The sequence below is a fragment of the Phalacrocorax aristotelis genome, chromosome 1 (genome assembly GCF_949628215.1).
Source record: "Phalacrocorax aristotelis chromosome 1, bGulAri2.1, whole genome shotgun sequence".
NCBI lineage: Eukaryota > Metazoa > Chordata > Aves > Suliformes > Phalacrocoracidae > Phalacrocorax > Phalacrocorax aristotelis.
Window position 1 is genome coordinate 144,294,976 of NC_134276.1, and position 18,105 is coordinate 144,313,080.

General features: G+C 42.3%; 2 protein-coding genes across 2 annotated transcripts in view; both read right to left on the reverse strand.

Moving 5' to 3' along the window:
* Positions 1-3,509, reverse strand: part of GYS2 (glycogen synthase 2) — a 56,572-nt gene extending 53,063 nt beyond the window's left edge. Inside the window, exon 1 of the mRNA XM_075113882.1 lies at positions 3,404-3,509. The gene's annotated coding sequence lies outside the window, so the exon portion shown is untranslated. The remainder of the gene's footprint in view (positions 1-3,403) is intronic.
* A 2,559-nt stretch (positions 3,510-6,068) lies between these two features.
* On the reverse strand, positions 6,069-16,917 carry LDHB (lactate dehydrogenase B). The gene is made up of 8 exons (XM_075113895.1): positions 16,732-16,917; positions 15,718-15,849; positions 12,251-12,368; positions 11,556-11,729; positions 9,555-9,728; positions 8,137-8,254; positions 7,141-7,264; positions 6,069-6,420 (listed from the first exon to the last, which is right to left on the reverse strand). Exons 2-8 carry the CDS (start codon positions 15,841-15,843, stop codon positions 6,253-6,255), a joined length of 1,002 nt encoding a protein of 333 aa, XP_074969996.1. The 5' UTR covers positions 15,844-15,849; positions 16,732-16,917; the 3' UTR covers positions 6,069-6,252.
* Positions 16,918-18,105: the final 1,188 nt, after the last annotated feature.

Consider the following 18,105-nt stretch of genomic DNA (forward strand, 5'->3'; position numbering starts at 1 on the left):
TCCTAAACTGCTAGCTTTGCTGTGCAAAGCCATGAGAGGTGAGGCTGCCTGAGCAATCAGCTGAGGGTTCCCTGGCATTGTTAGCAACATACCAGAAAGCTGTTGGAGGACAAAGGTCTTTGCAGAGAGAATAGCTCTTTGAGATAATAGCTCATTTTCTAGCACATTGGTCAATTAGGATCACTGCAGAGTTTAGGGAAGATCAGGGAGTTATTCAGGAATGCTCTAGGGCCAGTCCTAATTGCCTGTCTGAACTCAGCAAGTTCAGATCATTCCAGCTGTGAAGCGACAGCCTTCACCCCTGCTTTGTGCAAGTCCAAAAAATGCACCAAATCTCACACAAGTGGAGAATTGTTCCTTCCAGTTAGAAGATGGCTATACAGTGACCCTGTGAAATGACCAGTATGGAGAAGAGGCTATGAAACATTTTAAGTTTTGGGGAATGATATGACACAATGGACTCTTCTCACTGACATCTGGTATAAGTTTTGTCTCAAATAGGCAGAGAGTGCGTGGACTCCATGACACACCAAGCACACAAGCACATGCAAACACAATTCCTGAGAAACACCAAGATTTTCTGTGTGATGTCTGATACAGCTGTAACTTGTAAAAGTAAAATGCAAACTAATACAGTTTTGCCTTTTCTACTGTACAGTGCCATGCCCCCACCTATAGTTCAGACTCATGTACTAAGACACCTGCAAAACACTTTCATAAATATACACACGTGTTTGCTTTGATATTTATTTGTTTTCTGTGGTCAGCACAGTGTTTGTATCATATTTAGCATGGGGATTTGTCAGTGTGTTGGTATAACTTGTGTGGTATTTTCTCCTTATCTGCAAGTGGTAATCACAGAGAGACTGAAGCCTCCCTTGCTTAATATTCTGGAACTTTCCCTTTTTATCGTTATTCCTTTTCTTATAATAATTGTTCTTCCTTTCTATTACATCAGAGAGGAGTCTCTTAGGTTTGGGACTTTTTGTTAGAAATGTTAAAAAGCTCAGGCTAGGCATAAATCCTTAGTACATCTCTCTTATCCTGTGTGACCTTGGAGGAATTGTTATCAGGGCTGGCAGCTCAGCTTCACAGAGCTTATCTCATCTCCTCAAGTAGCCAGGACTGCATAATTTTACTTCTCTGGCTGCAAACAAAGGCTTCTATGCTTTGAAAGACTATGCTGCAAACTCAGAGGTGTAGTGCTGAAAGAGGCATTTCCATTCATTTGGCTAAGTAAGTATAGTAAGGACTTTCAGTATAGTAAGGACTTGATAAAAACCAGGTTATCCCATGATCAGCATTAAGACTGAAATTGAACATGTTGAAATTTAACCCCATTCAACAAACCACTTAAGCATAAATTCTACTCAGTGGAATTTAGGCACTTGATCTAAGGTGACTGTGGTCTTCTTTTCTGTCTGTTTTGAGAACCACTCTACTAACTTTGAATGACCTTGAAGCATGTTGAAAGAGATGTTTCTGTTTATTCTTCTCCTGACTTTTATCTTTCAAAAAAAAATATTGTAGCATTCAGAATCTGCCAAGTACAGAAATAATCTAAAAAATATTTCCTTCTACTGCACAATTTCCTATGGGAAAAAACAACTCTGTGAAATGAACAGAACGTCAGCGAATACTCTTCAAGACTGATCTTCAGTCTGAGAGTGTCAGGAACTACTCTACTGTCATATGCAAGCAGGAGAATAAGTTTGACGTGACTCTTAGACATGGTAATCATGTCTGATTCCCAGTGATACTGGGAGAGTATTCCAGTATCTACTACTGGTGGAGACTGCTGAATGAACAGAGACTTTGGAAATCATTGCACTGCTGTCTTATTGTCTGAAATGCAGAATTAGCAGCACAGAGAAAACTACCTCAGGCAAAATATCTTTTTTCCTTTCTTTAGTATTTTCATTTGGCACATCTCACAGAGCAAGAATTACGAATATTCCCTTCCAGAAATCAGTGCTGGTAGGAATCCACCTTCATGCTATTTTGACAAGTTTTCTGGATTTTTTACCTCAGGTATTGAATGTGTAGACATGTCTAAATAATGTTGAAAAGCTATTGAAGAGGACAGCATAAGGGAGAGAATATTTACTCTGAAATCTTACTTTGCATAGCCACTGCCTTGGCCAGACCATGCTTTGTTGCTTATGTTTCCAGGTAAATCATTCATTTCAGACACTGAGCAAATCCGGCCCTCCTGAGCCTGACTTCTCCAATAGACCAATCTAAGTTAATTATTTGCACAACTCCTTTGCTTGCATGGAATAATAACTCACGTAGCAATGGTATTCAGGAACGGCTATAAAAACGTAGTACATGACAGTGATTGGCGTGGATTTTAGGAAGACCCTGGCTACTGTAGTCTCTGAAAAGTTTTGAAAGTGTTGACTTACATAAGGCTGGATTCACAGATGTGCATTAGAGGAGAACTGTTCATAGAAAAAAGAAATGGCCAGAATTAGACATTGCCCTGAGAGGGCACTGTGACATTGTGTCCATCTGAAGCACAACATAAGGATCTGATTCTCAAACGTTTTTGGGCTCCCGGTCACGCTGACATCAGTGGGAGTTCAGCACTGCCATTCCACTAAGAATTTGTGGCTTAATTGTTCTGATTTATATCTGTAAATTGGGGAAAACAGCATTTTTCTGCAGCAGAAGGCTGACATGAAGTACGTAAATACAATGATAACAGGAACTCTGTGAGAAACTTAAGACACAAGTCACCTACTTACCATAAAGCACGGTTCTAAGGTAGCTGGTACGTAAGTCATATAAGCACTACTAGTCTAGCAAAATGCATATATAAAACGTTTCCATCGCTCTACCTCTACATGTACTTTTTAACCCTATTTCACTGTTTAAACCTGTGTTCAACAGCCTGCTCATTTTTATCCTTTGACCTCTAAAAAAGCAGCTGATTTAACACCACATCTCAGCTCAGAACAAGCTCACCTCTTGCTTGGGTGATGGCTGATTACCTCTAACCGCACCATTGTTTCACTAAGCTTGCAGACAGTTGCTATGCAGACTGATAATAAAGCGAAGGATGCCACTCATTTATCTCAATGTTCCGGCTGTGCAGGTGGAAGACTCAAGCTCTCTCTCCTTCGCATACATTTCTTTGGAAAGCTGTGATACAAACACAGTGGTAATAGCGTATATCCAAGGCTGACCGTAACTCAGAGGACTGAGTTCCAGGCCTCTGGCACAACCATGCCAGCAGTATCCCTCCTCTCTCTGTTGTCTGTCAGCATCTGCTTGTCTGTTGTCTGACTTTTGCAGGGTAGTCAAACTGCCTTTCTATGCTGTAGCCTGTATCTACATACTTGCAAATGCCAGGGGGTTTAGGTCCTTACAGCAATTTAAAAAACATTACTGGTCTTACCTCAAGTGAGTTGAGCAAGTTGTCCTCAGCGCTTTCTGAAGTGTTCTGCTGTGCTGCTTCTTACTGGCTGTAGTACTCTGTCCAACAGCACCACAATGTTTTCTGTAAGACCAAGGAGTGACAAAGGTACCTCTTGAACACACAGGAATGTGGTTAAAAACCTGTATTGCCTTTCATGGGCTAAAACAAGAACAAAGTTCACGTATCAATGGGCTGTACAAACAAGGCATATACAAGATAAACATGAGTCTATTACGTTCAGGAAAAAACTCCACAGTTTATCTTTTAGAGGTAAAGTACTATGGCAAGATAGTTATTAAGGAATTTATATGGTTGATATAAGACTATATTTTGGATAGAGTCCAAGTAAGAGAAAGTGATAGGCTGATGTTGCGTAAGCACACATAGAGAAGCTATTCTACAGCCATGCGACTGCAATGAAGATACAAGATAGTGTGATAAGAGTCCTAAAAAAAATTATGGTATAATTAACAAACTTGCATAGGATTTAGAAACATCAGCGAAAGCAAAAAACAGTCTGAAGAGCCTATTTAAAAAATCTCAAAATCCCCTAGCCTGAGATACTCATTCCTATTTAACAGTTTTGAACCAATTGCCCATAACACCCACAAGGCCACTTCATTATTGCTTTATTTTTTTAGAATTTTCCTTCATGACATCATCTCCCCAAAAGCAGAAGTTGGTACAGGGAGGATGCTGATGTGCTAAGAGAAGTGCTCATCATGCAAACCAATGTGCTCTCCTCAGTCCATGAGTACCCTTTTTCATCTGTGCCCACTCTTTCTTGTAACAGACCACGCTTTGTTGTAGCAGAGATTGGCATTAGCTTTCGGGTTGCCTAACAGCTAGGCACAAAAGATCTTGTGCTGCTCTTGAGTCTGTGATCACTAACACAAAATCCCTCTGTGGACTCAGAGGGGATTAAAGTAGTTGACAGACACTAGGTGACAGTAGCTTCCCAGCGCAGGCAGCGGTTACCGTGCTCCTTCCAAGATGTCGCAACCTACTGTCGGTCTATTTGCTAACCACGGAACAAGGTATGACCCTACACTTTAGTGGGCGAGGAACACATACTGATGCAATCAGGGACAAAACCCAGTTTTATTGTAGCTGAGTGGTCTTTAAAAATAAAGATTCACTATTAAAAGGGAAAAGTGCCCACCCCCTGTCCTCTGAGAAAACTGGCGCCTCCTTATGCACATCAGTCTCAAGAATCCTGCAAGATAATTTCCCACATCATCATATCAGTCTTGAGAATCCTGCAAGATAACATCCCACAACATAGCTTTGACTTACTTCATTAACTGAGAACAGTTAAGAACAAAGCAAGGAAGGAACTGTACAAGGTAGCCAGCTACATGTGCGCAGGGGAAAACTGGAAATGGGTGTGTCCTGCAAACAGCAGGATCTTATGCATTTACCTCATGACAGCTGATCATGAAGAGTTCTTAGGAGAAACATAACCTAATCTGTCCAGGTGTGGAAAGCCTGCTAGTAAGATCTCCACACTGAGTTATAAAAGCAGAGACTATAATTTTCCCTCTCCTATCCATAAAGAAGTCTGGCATTTAGCCTGCAACTGAGAATAAAACATCTAAGGTCTCCCTGGGATACCCTTTGTAAATAATGCTGTCACTAGCATCCCATGCATATTTCATTAACTACGTGATACTTGCTAAATAAATCATGGGATAGCAGTTATCTTGCAATACGACAAAACTTGCATGATCTTTTCTTTTAAAGGGAGCTACAAAAATCAAGCTACATGTTTGTGAAAGCATTTTAGTCCACTACTCAAAGCATTTTAATGGAACTGGAAAAGGCCTTTAAAGTGCTCCAATTCAGTCTCAGACCATTCATTATGAAACAAGACTTGCAGGGCCCTTATAAAAGATATATGGATTTGATACTGTTTTATTTGATAAATGTCCAGGGGACAAAATAGTTTGAGCAGTTCTAGGCATGCCAAGCAAGTACTGGCTATTTCATGGTTAGTATCTACTCCATAAGTGAATAGAAAATAAAACTTTGGGATTTTTACAAATCTATTCTCCCCCTCAAGTATAGAAGCACTTGGGAAACAATCATGCCAAAATTTAGATATTAAGGGCCCAGTTTGACTTGTTCTATAAACAAGATTATCATGGGACTCCAGCCTAACTCAAAAAACACTTGGTAATCAAATAGAGAAGAGCCTTGTTTGTCCTAAACATTATGAAAACTAGACACTAATAACAGGCAAAGAATTGAATCCAGAAGAGAGAAGGGCCTAGGGGACCCTTTTTCTAGGCCAGTGACATACAGAATCTTTATGCTGGCATATTTTTGGCAGGTGGCCCAGAGGCAAATCCCCATTCCATTTCTTCTACCCATCAGTAAAAAAAATAGGAACTAATGTATCAGAAACAAGTCTGGGAATGAACTAACTAGAGTCAGCATCTGGACTGAAGTTAAGTCATTCCGAAAAGGCTTCCAGTAAGGTTGTATTAGCAAAATCCCAGAGGTGATTACTACATTGCTTCTAACCTTTTGAAAGAACATGTGCCTACATTTCCACGTGGTCTGTGGCGAGCACTAAAAGGAGAATGCCAGGGTAAGTTAGATAATTTAAGTACTTAAAATAAATCACTAGGACAACAAGACATGCCTGGAAGTTGCTTTATTTGTTCATAATGTCTGTGCGTTACAGCAAGCTTAAATTTAGCTACTGTGGACAAAACTCAGTCTAGAAGAGCATTAAATGTTAACCATGGAGATGTATAATGAGTAGAGCCCACATTTGCACACAACATGCTGTTTTTCTATTGCTGGAATCTAACATTGATGAGTTAGAGATCTTTGAGATCTTTCTGGATGTTCCACAATGTATCTGCACTCTTCTTCAGCTGAGCCACCTCATCATCCTTCAGCTTTTGGTTGATGACACTTGTCAATCCAGAGGCACTTAGGACAGCAGGAAGGCTCAGGAAGACATCGTTCTCAATGCCATACATGCCCTGCAACAAATAAAAGATCACTCACACGTGAGCCCATCACCCCAGACCTGCTTTTAGTTCATATAGCAGGAAGCCTTCTGAGAGCAGGGCTTAAGACTCAGTTTGAAGCTTGCAGAAAATTCAGTTTTCAGTCACAGTGTATTTGAGGAAAATCAAGAGTCTAGAGCTGTTTTAGACCAAGTTATTGTCAATACTGAGATAGTTGAGTCCAGAAACCCCACCTCCAAAACCCGCACTTATTTATGTACAGCAAGTATCTCACAAAGTTTGAAGACGCAGGATTAGGGCAGGACTTTTCTCCAGCTGCAGAGGGAGCAGTCAGTTTAGCCTGCTCCGAGTCTTTGCTGCACCAGAAGTTATACAGCTGGTGCAGACTAGATCTCACAGACACAGCTCTCATCCCTAGCACCTTTGCTAGGCAGTAGTTCATGGAATTGCAACTGGGCCTCCACGAAGTCTTCCACTTTTGCACTGAAACTTCCTTTAAATCTGAATGGCAAGCTTTACACAGGGTAATACACCATTGGTTAGAGTGCAGAAAACTTGTGAGAAGGGTAAGCTAACAGGGCAGACTAGAAAAAATTGCAGTAGTAAGTTCCCCTTTTAAATTCAAAGTAGTATTTTACAAAGCTTCCTTTGTTCAGCACCTTGCTAATTGTTACAGAAAAGCTAAATAGTCTCAAAGTGAACTAGAGCATCCAATCAGCCATCACTTCTTACCTTTACCAGTGTTGAGACTGAGTGAACCCGGTACAAGTTCTTCAGCATGGTCTCACAGAGGTCAGCAACGCTAAGGCCAATGGCCCAGTTTGTGTATCCCTTAAGTCTGATTACCTCATAGGCACTAAGGAAATATTGAAACACAGTTGCATTAAGCAGCATTCAGACAGTCCTGAAGGCAAAGTCTTAGGATAACTGAATGTTTCTAATTTAAAAAAATCTGAAACTCCTATGACACATGTTGTAAGCTTTAGAATTAAAACAGAGAGTTACATACTTCAGCATAGAGGATAAAGTATAAAGTCTACATTATCCCATATGTATAATAAAGAAGCCCTATTGTTCTCACAGGATTAGCTGAAAAGAAAAGTAGCTTCCATCTGTGAAGAGTTCTTAGTGTTAAGCAGAAAAACATACCTACAACCGAACAAGTTCTCTATTCAAGTCAGGGGCACATTCATTCTGAGCACATTTAGAATAGGTAAACATTTAGAGTCAGAGCCATGCGCTACCTACACACATCCTAATTTTTACCAACATCTGCATACATTTTACCAGTGTAGTCCTTATTTTAGAAGTGAGACAAGTGATTTAGCAACATGTATAGATACCTCCATAAAAATTTCCCTGAATTGAAGAATAAATTTCTTCCCAAATCAACTCCAATGCTCTGCTCTCAGAAATATACCCCTTCCTAGAGTCTAGTGCCCTTTGAACAAGTTAGCCATTTAAGAAACTACTTATAAGAAAACAAGTGCACACAACTAAGCACTGCAGTCCTGAAGTGGATATGTTATGCAATAGCTTATCTTACTGCAGGGTAATAAAGCTTACCAACTGAAATCCTGCATTTCAGTGTTTAAACCAGTAGTTCCACTTACTCATGCAACCCTCTCAGAAGAGGAGCATGAAAGCTGCAGCAGAGTGGAGAGGAAGTGTGCAAGCTAGCTATTTTCAGCATCACATACATCCACCTTATTCCTCAAGTCACTGTACCTTTCAATCACTTGCTTGTGGAGGTCCTTCCAGCTCTCACTGTCTTTGTCAGTTCCCACAGCAGGATTCAGCTCCTGGAGAGAAACGCCTGCCACATTAACACCACTCCAAACAGCCACTGTAACAGAGAGAGGGCGTAAGTTTCAATAGGCTCCCCCTCCACTTTTCCTATCTAAGTTAACTGGAAACAAAGTAGCAGCAGCGAGAACCACAATGTTTAAGGCAGATTTTAAGTTTTCTTTTAACTACAGTTAATTCTGAGACCTCTGGGGGTCTAATATGAGAATATCTTAGTACTTACTGACACTTGAACAAGTCAGTCACAACACATGAACAACAGAACTTTCAACCCTTGAGAGGTGTAGTCAGCTACTTTTTGCTAGAATTTGTGGTTTCTCACTTGAAAAGGGAACATCTTTGCTGATCAGCCTTCTAAAACTAATTTATCTCAAGAATTGCAGCAGGTATGTGTTTGCTGTCCCACTAATTAGTATTAGGATTAGCTTTGAAGAATTCTACTGATTTCCCTGAACAAGAGAGTAGCAATATGCAAACTTAGAATATCAAGAGAAGTTTGCACATCTACATATTGGAAGCTTACAGTCAGAAGTCAGACTCATTCTCTGTTCTTGTAAAGTAACTAGGAAGTTCTAGTTACTTCAAAGCAAAAGCAGCTGTGACACTGAAGCAAAGTGCGGACTGTCTATGCTAAGCCAAGCTCTGCTTTCATTACAGTGTATTTACTGAAGTCAGCCCTACTTTGTTGATCAGACACTGTACTTCAATCAAATGCAGTGGGACATTCCAGCAGTAGCTCCCTTAAACACACAGCACTAATATAAAGCAGTACCAATCTACACAGATGTTCTGCTGCATCATTTCAGAATTGAAATACATGAACTGAATTAAGACAAATAAAGCTTGTTTGATTTCACATGATTTTAAAACCATCTTTTCTAAATAGCATGGAGAGAAGTTACAAAATGAGGTAAGGGACAATTTTGTTAGCCTGAATCTGAATTGCTAGCTTTTTCTACTACTTGCAACAAGCTCTGCCACTGACCTAACAAGAGCTAATATTGCTTTCAGAGGAGAATCGTGCTATATACTGTTATTATACTCCAAAAACCTGAAGATAAACAGAAGTAGTAAGTTGTAGCCTTTAGGACACAACTTTAGCTAATAAAATTGGCCTTTTCAGTTCATGGTTTAATGATGTAGCCACAACCACTTTTATGAAAAAAAGTGTAGCTAGATTTCCTGGACTTGTCTCAACTCTAATCCTCATAAAAGTATAGCAAAGTGCTAGTTACTTGAGCTCAGCTGCATGTGTTCTTTTGGAGTTTTGTAACACCCCTTAAGCCTCAATCTCTAACACTGTATTGCTTATTCCTGAGGAGGTCAGAACTGCTCCTTACCACTAGAATCACCGTGTTCTCCCAAGATCCATCCATGGCAGCTGGTTGGGTGGATACCAAGTCTCTCACCCATCAGATAGCGGAATCTAGCTGTGTCTAGGTTGCAGCCACTTCCAATCACACGGTGTTTTGGCAGGCCACTCAGCTTCCATGTAACATAGGTTAATATATCCACTGAAAAAAGAACATGCACAGTAAATGAAATGATTCACCTACAGCAAGAATGCTCCAGCAATTACACTGGACAATCAGGAGGACTCAAAACACAGTTGGGCTTATTGGTCACATTTTAGGTCTGACTATTTGGAGTCCTGACTGCTTGGAAGTTTTTTGAGCACTAGCTGGATGGATCCTAAATCGAGGAAGGTCTTTGGAGATTAGTGTCCTACCAGCTAAAGCTTTTTTTGCACTTTTTTGTCACAGCTAAACCCCTAGAGCATACAGAATAGGGACTGAATTCTTCATATTGCTAAAACATTCAAACAGTTTCCTGAAGTAATGTTACCTGACACTTCATCACAATAAGTAGTAAAGCAATTGAAAAAACAAACATGTTTGAGATTTACATACTCTGTTTTAGTTGGTAATGACTTCAGGTTCATTTCTTAAACAGATCTGTGCATTATACAGTTTCTGCACTAATAGCCTCTGCAGCATGAAAATCCAGATGAGCTCTATGCTTTGGCTGCATGTGGCTCTAAAAATAGTTTTAGAAAAAGAGAAACCTAAGTTGGGGCAGAGAAAGAAGTATGTGACCAGAGAGAAAAACTCTAATCCACCAGAACAATAAACAGGCTGCAATAATTACAGCTCCAAAACACCCAAAAGCCAGCCAGTTCTCAGGAAGGAATACATCTGTTTTGGATCTATAGACACAAATCATTTGCTCTGCTCAGGCACCAAAACCATGTCATCTCAGTACAGTTCACACCCTGATGTTACAAGTGGCATGCTTATCAGGCATAGTTTCCCTACAGCTTCAGCTGAGGTAGTTTCTGCCAGGATGACAGTAATCTGTACAGACTACAGAGCACCTCCCTATCAAACAGCTACATTTACTCTGTACAGTCTGGATTTTGAGTCAGGTGCTGAGACGTGCACCCAGACTTTAGTGCTGCTTTGTAATCTCATTGTTTGCCTACAGTAGGGCTTTCCACTCAGGACAGGCTGCAGACAGCGGTAGCTGAGCTCGAGCCCAGACATGTCAGAGAAGTTAAACAGGGAAGGACATCAAGGTCACACCAACACACATGCAGCAGACATCCCTGATGCTCCAGCACCCCTTAAGTCCCTTCTGGTGGGCTCACAATACCTTCCACTGTATAAGACTAGTGGACAAAATTCTATACATTGAAAAAACAAAGCATTATAAAAATAATTCTTAAGAAGCAACGTGCAATTCTCCTCCTGCAGCTGGAAGGAAGACTGGAGAGAAGTCTATAGTTTGAATGGAGCCTTGCTGACCCAGTGCTATGAGATGCTTGCAAGTGAGCAAATACATGTAACCAATCATAACTAAGTCTTTTCTAATCTAACTGAACTATGCAGTACAGTTTGCCTTTCCCCCACCATAGGCTTCAGCATGCAAGTTTTTTGCTGAAAATATAGCAAAGACTATAGGTTAAGTTCTTCATCCTGAAAAACTGCCATATCATATCCAGACAAAAAAGAAAGTTCTTTGTAAACCATAACTTTAAAGGAGACATCCATTTTGCTTTTGAGATTTAAAATTTTAAACTACCTACTGCCAAACTACATAAAGAACTGAAGTATTTACTATGAGACATGCTTTTAAAATATGGACACCATGAGAAGTTCTGAATAGAGAACACTGGAAACTACAGAATATTTTTTGTATTCTGCTGTTTGCAACTACATGGCAGATGTCCACACAAAGCTACTATTTTTCAGCATTCAATTTATAGTTGAGAAGGTTGACAAAATAAAACATTAGTTCTGACAAATAGAATTTGTAAGTGTTCTAGGAAAAGATTGCCTTACCTGGGTTGGAAACCACCAGGATGCTGCAGTTGGGGCTGTATTTGATGATCTGAGGAATGATGAACTTGAAGACATTCACATTCCTCTGAACCAGGTTAAGACGACTCTCCCCTTCTTGCTGACGAACTCCTGCAGTTACTACCACAATCTTGGAGTTGGCTGTGACAGCATAGTCTACAGAGCATGGGGGAGAAGATACAGAATGTGTTAAATAAATAGACTTATCACTAATTTCAATAGCATTGTATTCATAGAAGTATTATGGGTAGCTTCTCCACTGTGCATATATTGAAACTCAAACCCATGAAAAATCAATAGTAAAGCCAGCACCATCTCTTACATTGTCCCAATATATCAATACATGAGTCTTGAGAGTACATGCAACCCCTCTGGATCTCATTTGCACTAATTAACAGTGCTATTTCTTCTACATCAAAAGAGGTACTGGAGTGTCATTAAAATGACTTTTACTCAACAAGCCCAGAACTGTGAAGTGGCCGTTAGAGATTAAAGAGAAAGCCCAGATTAAGGGCAACTCCTATTGTTATGGTGTTCATCTGAACTCTCACCCCAATTCACATACTTTAACTTCTCAACGGCAAATCCTTAGAGTTCTTTAGGATTACACAATTAATGCTCTACTATTCAGCAAATTCACAGAATATCAGTATTAAATGAAGGAAACTGAGGCTTACCTTTGTCTGCCACAATCTTGTGAGTGTGAAGGAACAGGCTCCCATGCTGAAGATCCATCATTTCTCCTTTCAGTTTGTCTTCTAAAACGTCAACCAGAGCAAGCTCATCACAAAGACCCTGAAAACAATAAAGTTTGAAGGAGTCTATGAAGGGTTAACTTGCATTTTAACATTACCCCTGAGTTGAGTTATATTGCATTTTAAAAATTAACATGCTACACAACTGAAAGCATCTCTTCTCCAAAGGTAAACCAGTAGGACAGCACTATTGCAGTGTTCTGATGTACCTCAGAGTAACAGAGACTACTCAGCACAAGTTCATAAAACTCATCCAGACTTTCAAAAAAAGTATTATTTGTGGGTAGTTTGAGTGCACAGCTAACCCTCTGCTAGTAAGGTACTTCATGATTTAGTTATTATCTTAGGAAAGAAGTTGCATCTTTCACAGTCATAGCAAACCCTCTAAATCTACCCAAAGAGGCTATTTGAAATATTTACATGCCTAATACAACACACTACATAATCATCAAATGAGTATTCTAATATTCCTTCAGCCAATTACAATTTGTGAAATGAATGGGAACAGACTTTTCCTCAGTACTAGAAATAGTATCAAGAAAAAAGATTCTTTACCTAATTTTTCTCCACTAGAGCTACGACACTGTATTTACTTTGAAGAACAGATTTAGCTACATATGCTTGTTGTCCAGACGGGTTAAGTTGGGAGATAACGTCATAGTCTTAGAACAGGAAAACAATGAAATATTGGGGGGGGGGGGAAGAAAAAGGCATTGTGCTCTAATACAAAGTTTTACTGCCTTTTGACAGAAACATTCACCACCCTAGTAAGTTCTACTATAAAGGCTTATCATTCAGTAAATTATACCAAGATTCAAATTACTACTTCTATTTTCTTAGATATCTACACCCCATTTGAAATCAGTTAAGCCATATTTATGTTATTGAAAAATACTACTGCAAGCAAGCTTCTTTTGTTTACCTATACAAAGGTAACACTCTTACTTCACATGGAAATAATTATTAGCACCAACTATAAACTTGCAGCAACAATATATGCTATTTTTCCGGTGGAAAAATATATTTTAGCAGCAGGCATACTTAAGTTTTTCATTTCATACTTTAAAATCATGTTAGTTCATTGCTTTTCTGCATTGTTTCCTTTTACAACTGCTGAAGGAAAACCATAAGAACCTATCCACACTTGTTCTGTTCTCAAAATACCCTGCAGGGTACAGTTAAAGTCTCAGTTATTTAAACATTATGAAAAAGTATCCTTAGTTTAATGCCAATGACTTCAGTGGAGAAGTTAGTGTAATCAGAATTTGAAAAAAGAATTGTGGTTATGTATAGATTTATATATATACAGTCTAACAATATGGGACTTTCAGTCTAGACCTTGTAACCAACATTCACCAGACTCAGCAGGTTCAAGGAGCCAGTTCCCACTGAGCCAGAACTGCACCTGGAATAACTCCAATGATTAATATCACGAATTTGCATCAGTGTTGCCTAGAGAAAGCTTCAGCTCATTATTAGCACACAGGAATGAAGTCTACACAATCACCAAATGCAGCTTAAAATATTCTCATTGAGGACAGGTGACTTGTGACTGTGGAGATGTTTCCATTTCTAAAATGGTATGGCAACATCAGTGACTTGTTTCTAACGGAGAGGGAGCTAAAAATAACCAACATGGAAGTTTTAGTATCATTCAAACTTATATTAAATACATCACCTGTAAACTGAAATTATTATCATGCTTTTATAAAATTCAAAGCCATCTAAAACTCAACTGCATCTACATATTAAAGTATAGGAAATCAAGTACAAAATTTTATTCCATGGTTTAACAAAAAGACACCTTGGGGAGCCAACCACCTTGTACAAGTCAAAGCCATGTCTCATTCAGCAAGAAGAATCAGATGGTTTTGTTATAAAAATGTTTTATACTGCACTTTATACTTGTGAGAGAGTAGGAGCAGAAGCCTGGTTGAAATAAACTTCAGGTCATAATCCAAGGTTGAAAAATTTTAATCCAGTTTTTACTCTGGGTTTGGTGCATACAACTCATTATCAGTAAAACTTTGAGCCTACATTTCTGAAAGCACAATTTGATCCTGCCTAGAGCAGCATATTAAACACGGATGCTGGATTGTAGTGAAGCTCACAGTAACTTCACCTGAATCCCTCACTGCCAACCTTACAGGTTACAGTAGTCCTTCAAAAACAAATGTGTTCAAACCACAAGAGGCAAACATTTGCCTAAAAAATATAAAAACCCAAAACTAACTGTCATTGGGGTTTTTATTACATTTCTCCTTTAGTTATATGGTTTTAAGAACTACTTGTTACTTTCACATCAGTACTTAGTTTCACTGTGGCCTTTTCTTACTGTCAGTTTTTCTTGCTCACAAGGCTCATGAATATCAGCAAGTGAAAGCCCTTAATTTTTTTTAATTATTAAAACCCCAGTACTTTAAAACAGTAGGTGGAAGAAAGATCATCTCCAAATAAAATCCAGTGAGTTCAGTAGTACATGCAAGACTTTTTGATCCCAGTGTCAGCTACTTGATTTAAGATCTAGGCCAGCAAGTGGGTAGGGCATATCTGCTTATGCCTTCTTTTTTGAAAGAAAAAAAAAAAAAGAAGGGATCTGAAGCTCCCATTTGTCTTTTCAAAAGAGGGCATGAGAAGAATTAAATTTAACGCATTCACAATAATCTTTAAAAGCAAAGAACAAAGTACAAGAGATGCTTATTGCATAATAAGCCTCTGCTTTGCTCAAAGGCTGCACCGTGAGAGTTGCCTAAAAGAGACCAGAAAACAGTAACAGGAAAAGTCAGAAAGACCTCTAAGTCTAGCCCTCTATTTTTAGTTTTTGGAAAACTAGCTAAAACCTCTCTGGAAACAATGAAGTCATATAACCAAGCAATAAGGGCTTAAGAGATATAAAGAAGCCTAGTGAAGAAGACAGCAGTATTTTCAGTTGTTGCAGCACATATGCATTAAAAGAGTGAAAAGCAAACATGCATAACTGATTCCTACCCCCTGTTTCACATGGATTTCTGCATTCTTTGCCCAGCAGAGAGCTCCCAGCAAGTAAACTCCAGTTTTGTTGTGGAAGAATAAAAAAGTTAAAAAGAGAAAGAACAGTTTGGCAGGGGCTTCAGAGCCACTGCTCACTACATTCTCCCAGCAGCCTGCAGAGCAACTCTGCCTAACAACAGATTTATTGCTAAGCACAGATGGAAAGGTGAGAGAACAAGGAGAAACTGAATGGGGAGGTCAGCCTTGCACAAGCAGTGTAGGTCACCGCTTGCTTATGCAAACTGCAAACGACTCATTCCTGTACTAACCTACTAAATTTCCCACCATTTGCTAAGATGAACAGGTGGTGCAGTACGTTACAGCAGTGGGAACTCAAACACCATGTCCTTGAGCCGTACCTTTCCAAGGATGCTGATAGCACAGGCCATCCCCACTTGTCCAACCCCCACAATAGTTATCTTGCTGTTCGGGACAGTGGTTCCCGCAGCAATGGGGGTCATCAGCTTCTCCTTGAGAGTAGCCATGGTGTTCTGCAAGGAAAAACAGAGAGATTTGGCTGAAAAGCAGGCCAGAGCAAACCAAAACGCAGGCTCTGAATCGAAGAGCTCATCAGCCAGAGCCGGAAACTTCCCGATGGAAGTGCTGCGAGTCGCTGCTGACGGCGGTTTTACGTAAGGCAGCACGCGGACACGCTGCCCTTGTGCATAAGGCTCCCTCCACCTCACCAGCGACCAGCCCACCCACCCCTCCTAGGCCGCAGCGCCCGGGCTCCCATCCCTCCCTCCATTCGCCGGTGCCCAGCGAAGGGCTGAAGGGAGGCAGGGGTTATTTTGGCAGCACTGAACAGAACATCCTTCTGTTCGTAGTGTCCAGAGCCTCCCCGCAAAAGCCTCTGCGTTAACGGCTCTTCGGCGCTCACCTCCCCTCAAAGCGCCGGTCAGGGCTCGGGGCTGTGGGACTGGCAGCTGCCCCACGGACCAGTCTGGGAAGCAGTACGCCTGCTGGGATTTTCCCCAGCTCATGCCCAGTCGGCCCCGAGGCTCCCTTCGCTCAGCCCACGGAGCCCTGCGCGGTGCCTCCCGCCTTTCCGCACATCCCTCCCTCGCCAAGCCGGGGATGCCGCCCCTGCGCCGGCGGCCGCAGACCTGCCACACAGACCACCGTGACCCTCAGGCCTGGCTCCGGAGCCGCCATCCCACCCAGACCTTCGGGCCTGGCTCCGGCCGCCGGATCCCACCCGTGCTGGGACCGACCAGCCGCCAACGCCCCCCGCCCCTGACACCACGCCGCCGCCAAGCAAAGGGACAGCGCCCGGCCCCCGGTAGGACCGAGCCGCCCAGGGAAAGGGAAGGAAGGTCCAGGCGACCCTCCGGAATCCCTCATCCCGGCAGCTCCGCTCGCCCCGTACTCACCAGCAAGTCTTGGAGCGGGGAGAGGCGAGAAGCGCACTGCTGCTGCTGTCCGGGGCTCGGGCAATGAGGGCTCCGCAGCGGAAGGGGCGGGCCCCGTGGGCAGGGCCGTGCCGCCCCCCACCGCGCCCTCGCGGGCCTCCCCCGCTACCATCGGGGAGGCGGCGGCCGCCGCGCTCAATCCGCGCCAAGGACGGGGGCTGAGGGGTGCCGCTGCCCCGCCCCCGGCCCCCCCGCCTCCTCCCCGGGGCCGTCATTGCTGACCCGCCGCGGCACCGGTGTGCTGCGGCCGCCTGACGGGGGAGGGAAACGCTGGCTCGTCCCTTTTTTTGTGCTGACGGCGGCAGGGCCGGGCAGGGCATGGCGGGCGGGTGAGGGCATCGGTGCTGAGGGAGCCGGTCCGGGGCCGGCCGGCAGCGGCCGCCCAGCCCCGGCCGGGGGCCGGTTCAGCGGCGGTCGGTCGGTGCCGTGGGCCACCGCGCCTGGGGTGGCCGCCACAGCCACGGGCGGCCTCACAGGCGTCTCTTGAGTGTACTGTCACGATCCGCTACGAGGTGGGGAAGCACGAGCTCCGTTTCACGGGGCCGTTGGCTTGGCCAGGAGGCGCGTGCGGAGGAATCACTGCCAGCAGCAAGAAGTTGCGCAGAATTCGAGGATTTTACGCGATCTTCTTCCGCGGTAGAGTTGCTCAAGTTGTTGGTATCTGATTTTCATGCTCTCTGACTTTTGTCCTGCAGCTGACTTCGGTTGAATTATTTGTGGTTGAACGAATCTCGACGGGACAATGGCTCGCCTGGAGTCACGCACAAACGCTTTGGCAGGGACGAGGAATGTAACCTGACACAGTGCCACAACCGCTCCTTCTCCCCCGCCGTCTGCATCGGCCCTATCCACCTCACACTCTGTCCAGCTATTTCGCCATATCCCCGGAGAGCATCATTTTAAAACTGTAATACACTTTAAAACTGTAATACAGGGGAATGAGCCCCTGGACCGTGAATGGAGTTTTGTGCCTTGTTAAAGTAATAAGCACATCCATCACTGTAAGTAACAGTAAAAATCAGATGATGTGACACGCCTGTCCTCTGACGTATGGAACAGATCAACTGAAATTTTGGGCATACTATTTGCCACTGTTGCTGAACAAGGAGGAAGTGATTTGTTGAAATCCCTGCAGGAACAACGCGTACGAAATAGGAAAGAATAGCAAAGAATATTTTCCCCTAATGCTGTAACACCACTTATTTCTAGATGTCAGTGGAGAAAGGAGAGGCAAAACACTGAATTGTACACATTTCCAGTTTCAGTGGGTGTAAAAAACAAAAGCTTTAGGTTCCTCATCAGATGTGATTAACACTCTCTCACAAGATGCAAAAC

What these genes read in the sequence shown, in the direction of transcription:
- LDHB (XM_075113895.1), bottom strand. Translation starts at nt 15,843, where the DNA reads ATGGCTACTCTCAAGGAGAAGCTGATGACCCCCATTGCTGCGGGAACC. An exon ending in CTATCAGCATCCTTGGAAAG is followed by an intron (nt 12,369 to 15,717) that starts GTACGGCTCAAG and finishes TATTGTTTTCAG; the next exon opens with GGTCTTTGTGATGAGCTTGC. An exon ending in CAGTCTCAACACTGGTAAAG is followed by an intron (nt 6,421 to 7,140) that starts GTAAGAAGTGAT and finishes TATTTGTTGCAG; the next exon opens with GGCATGTATGGCATTGAGAA.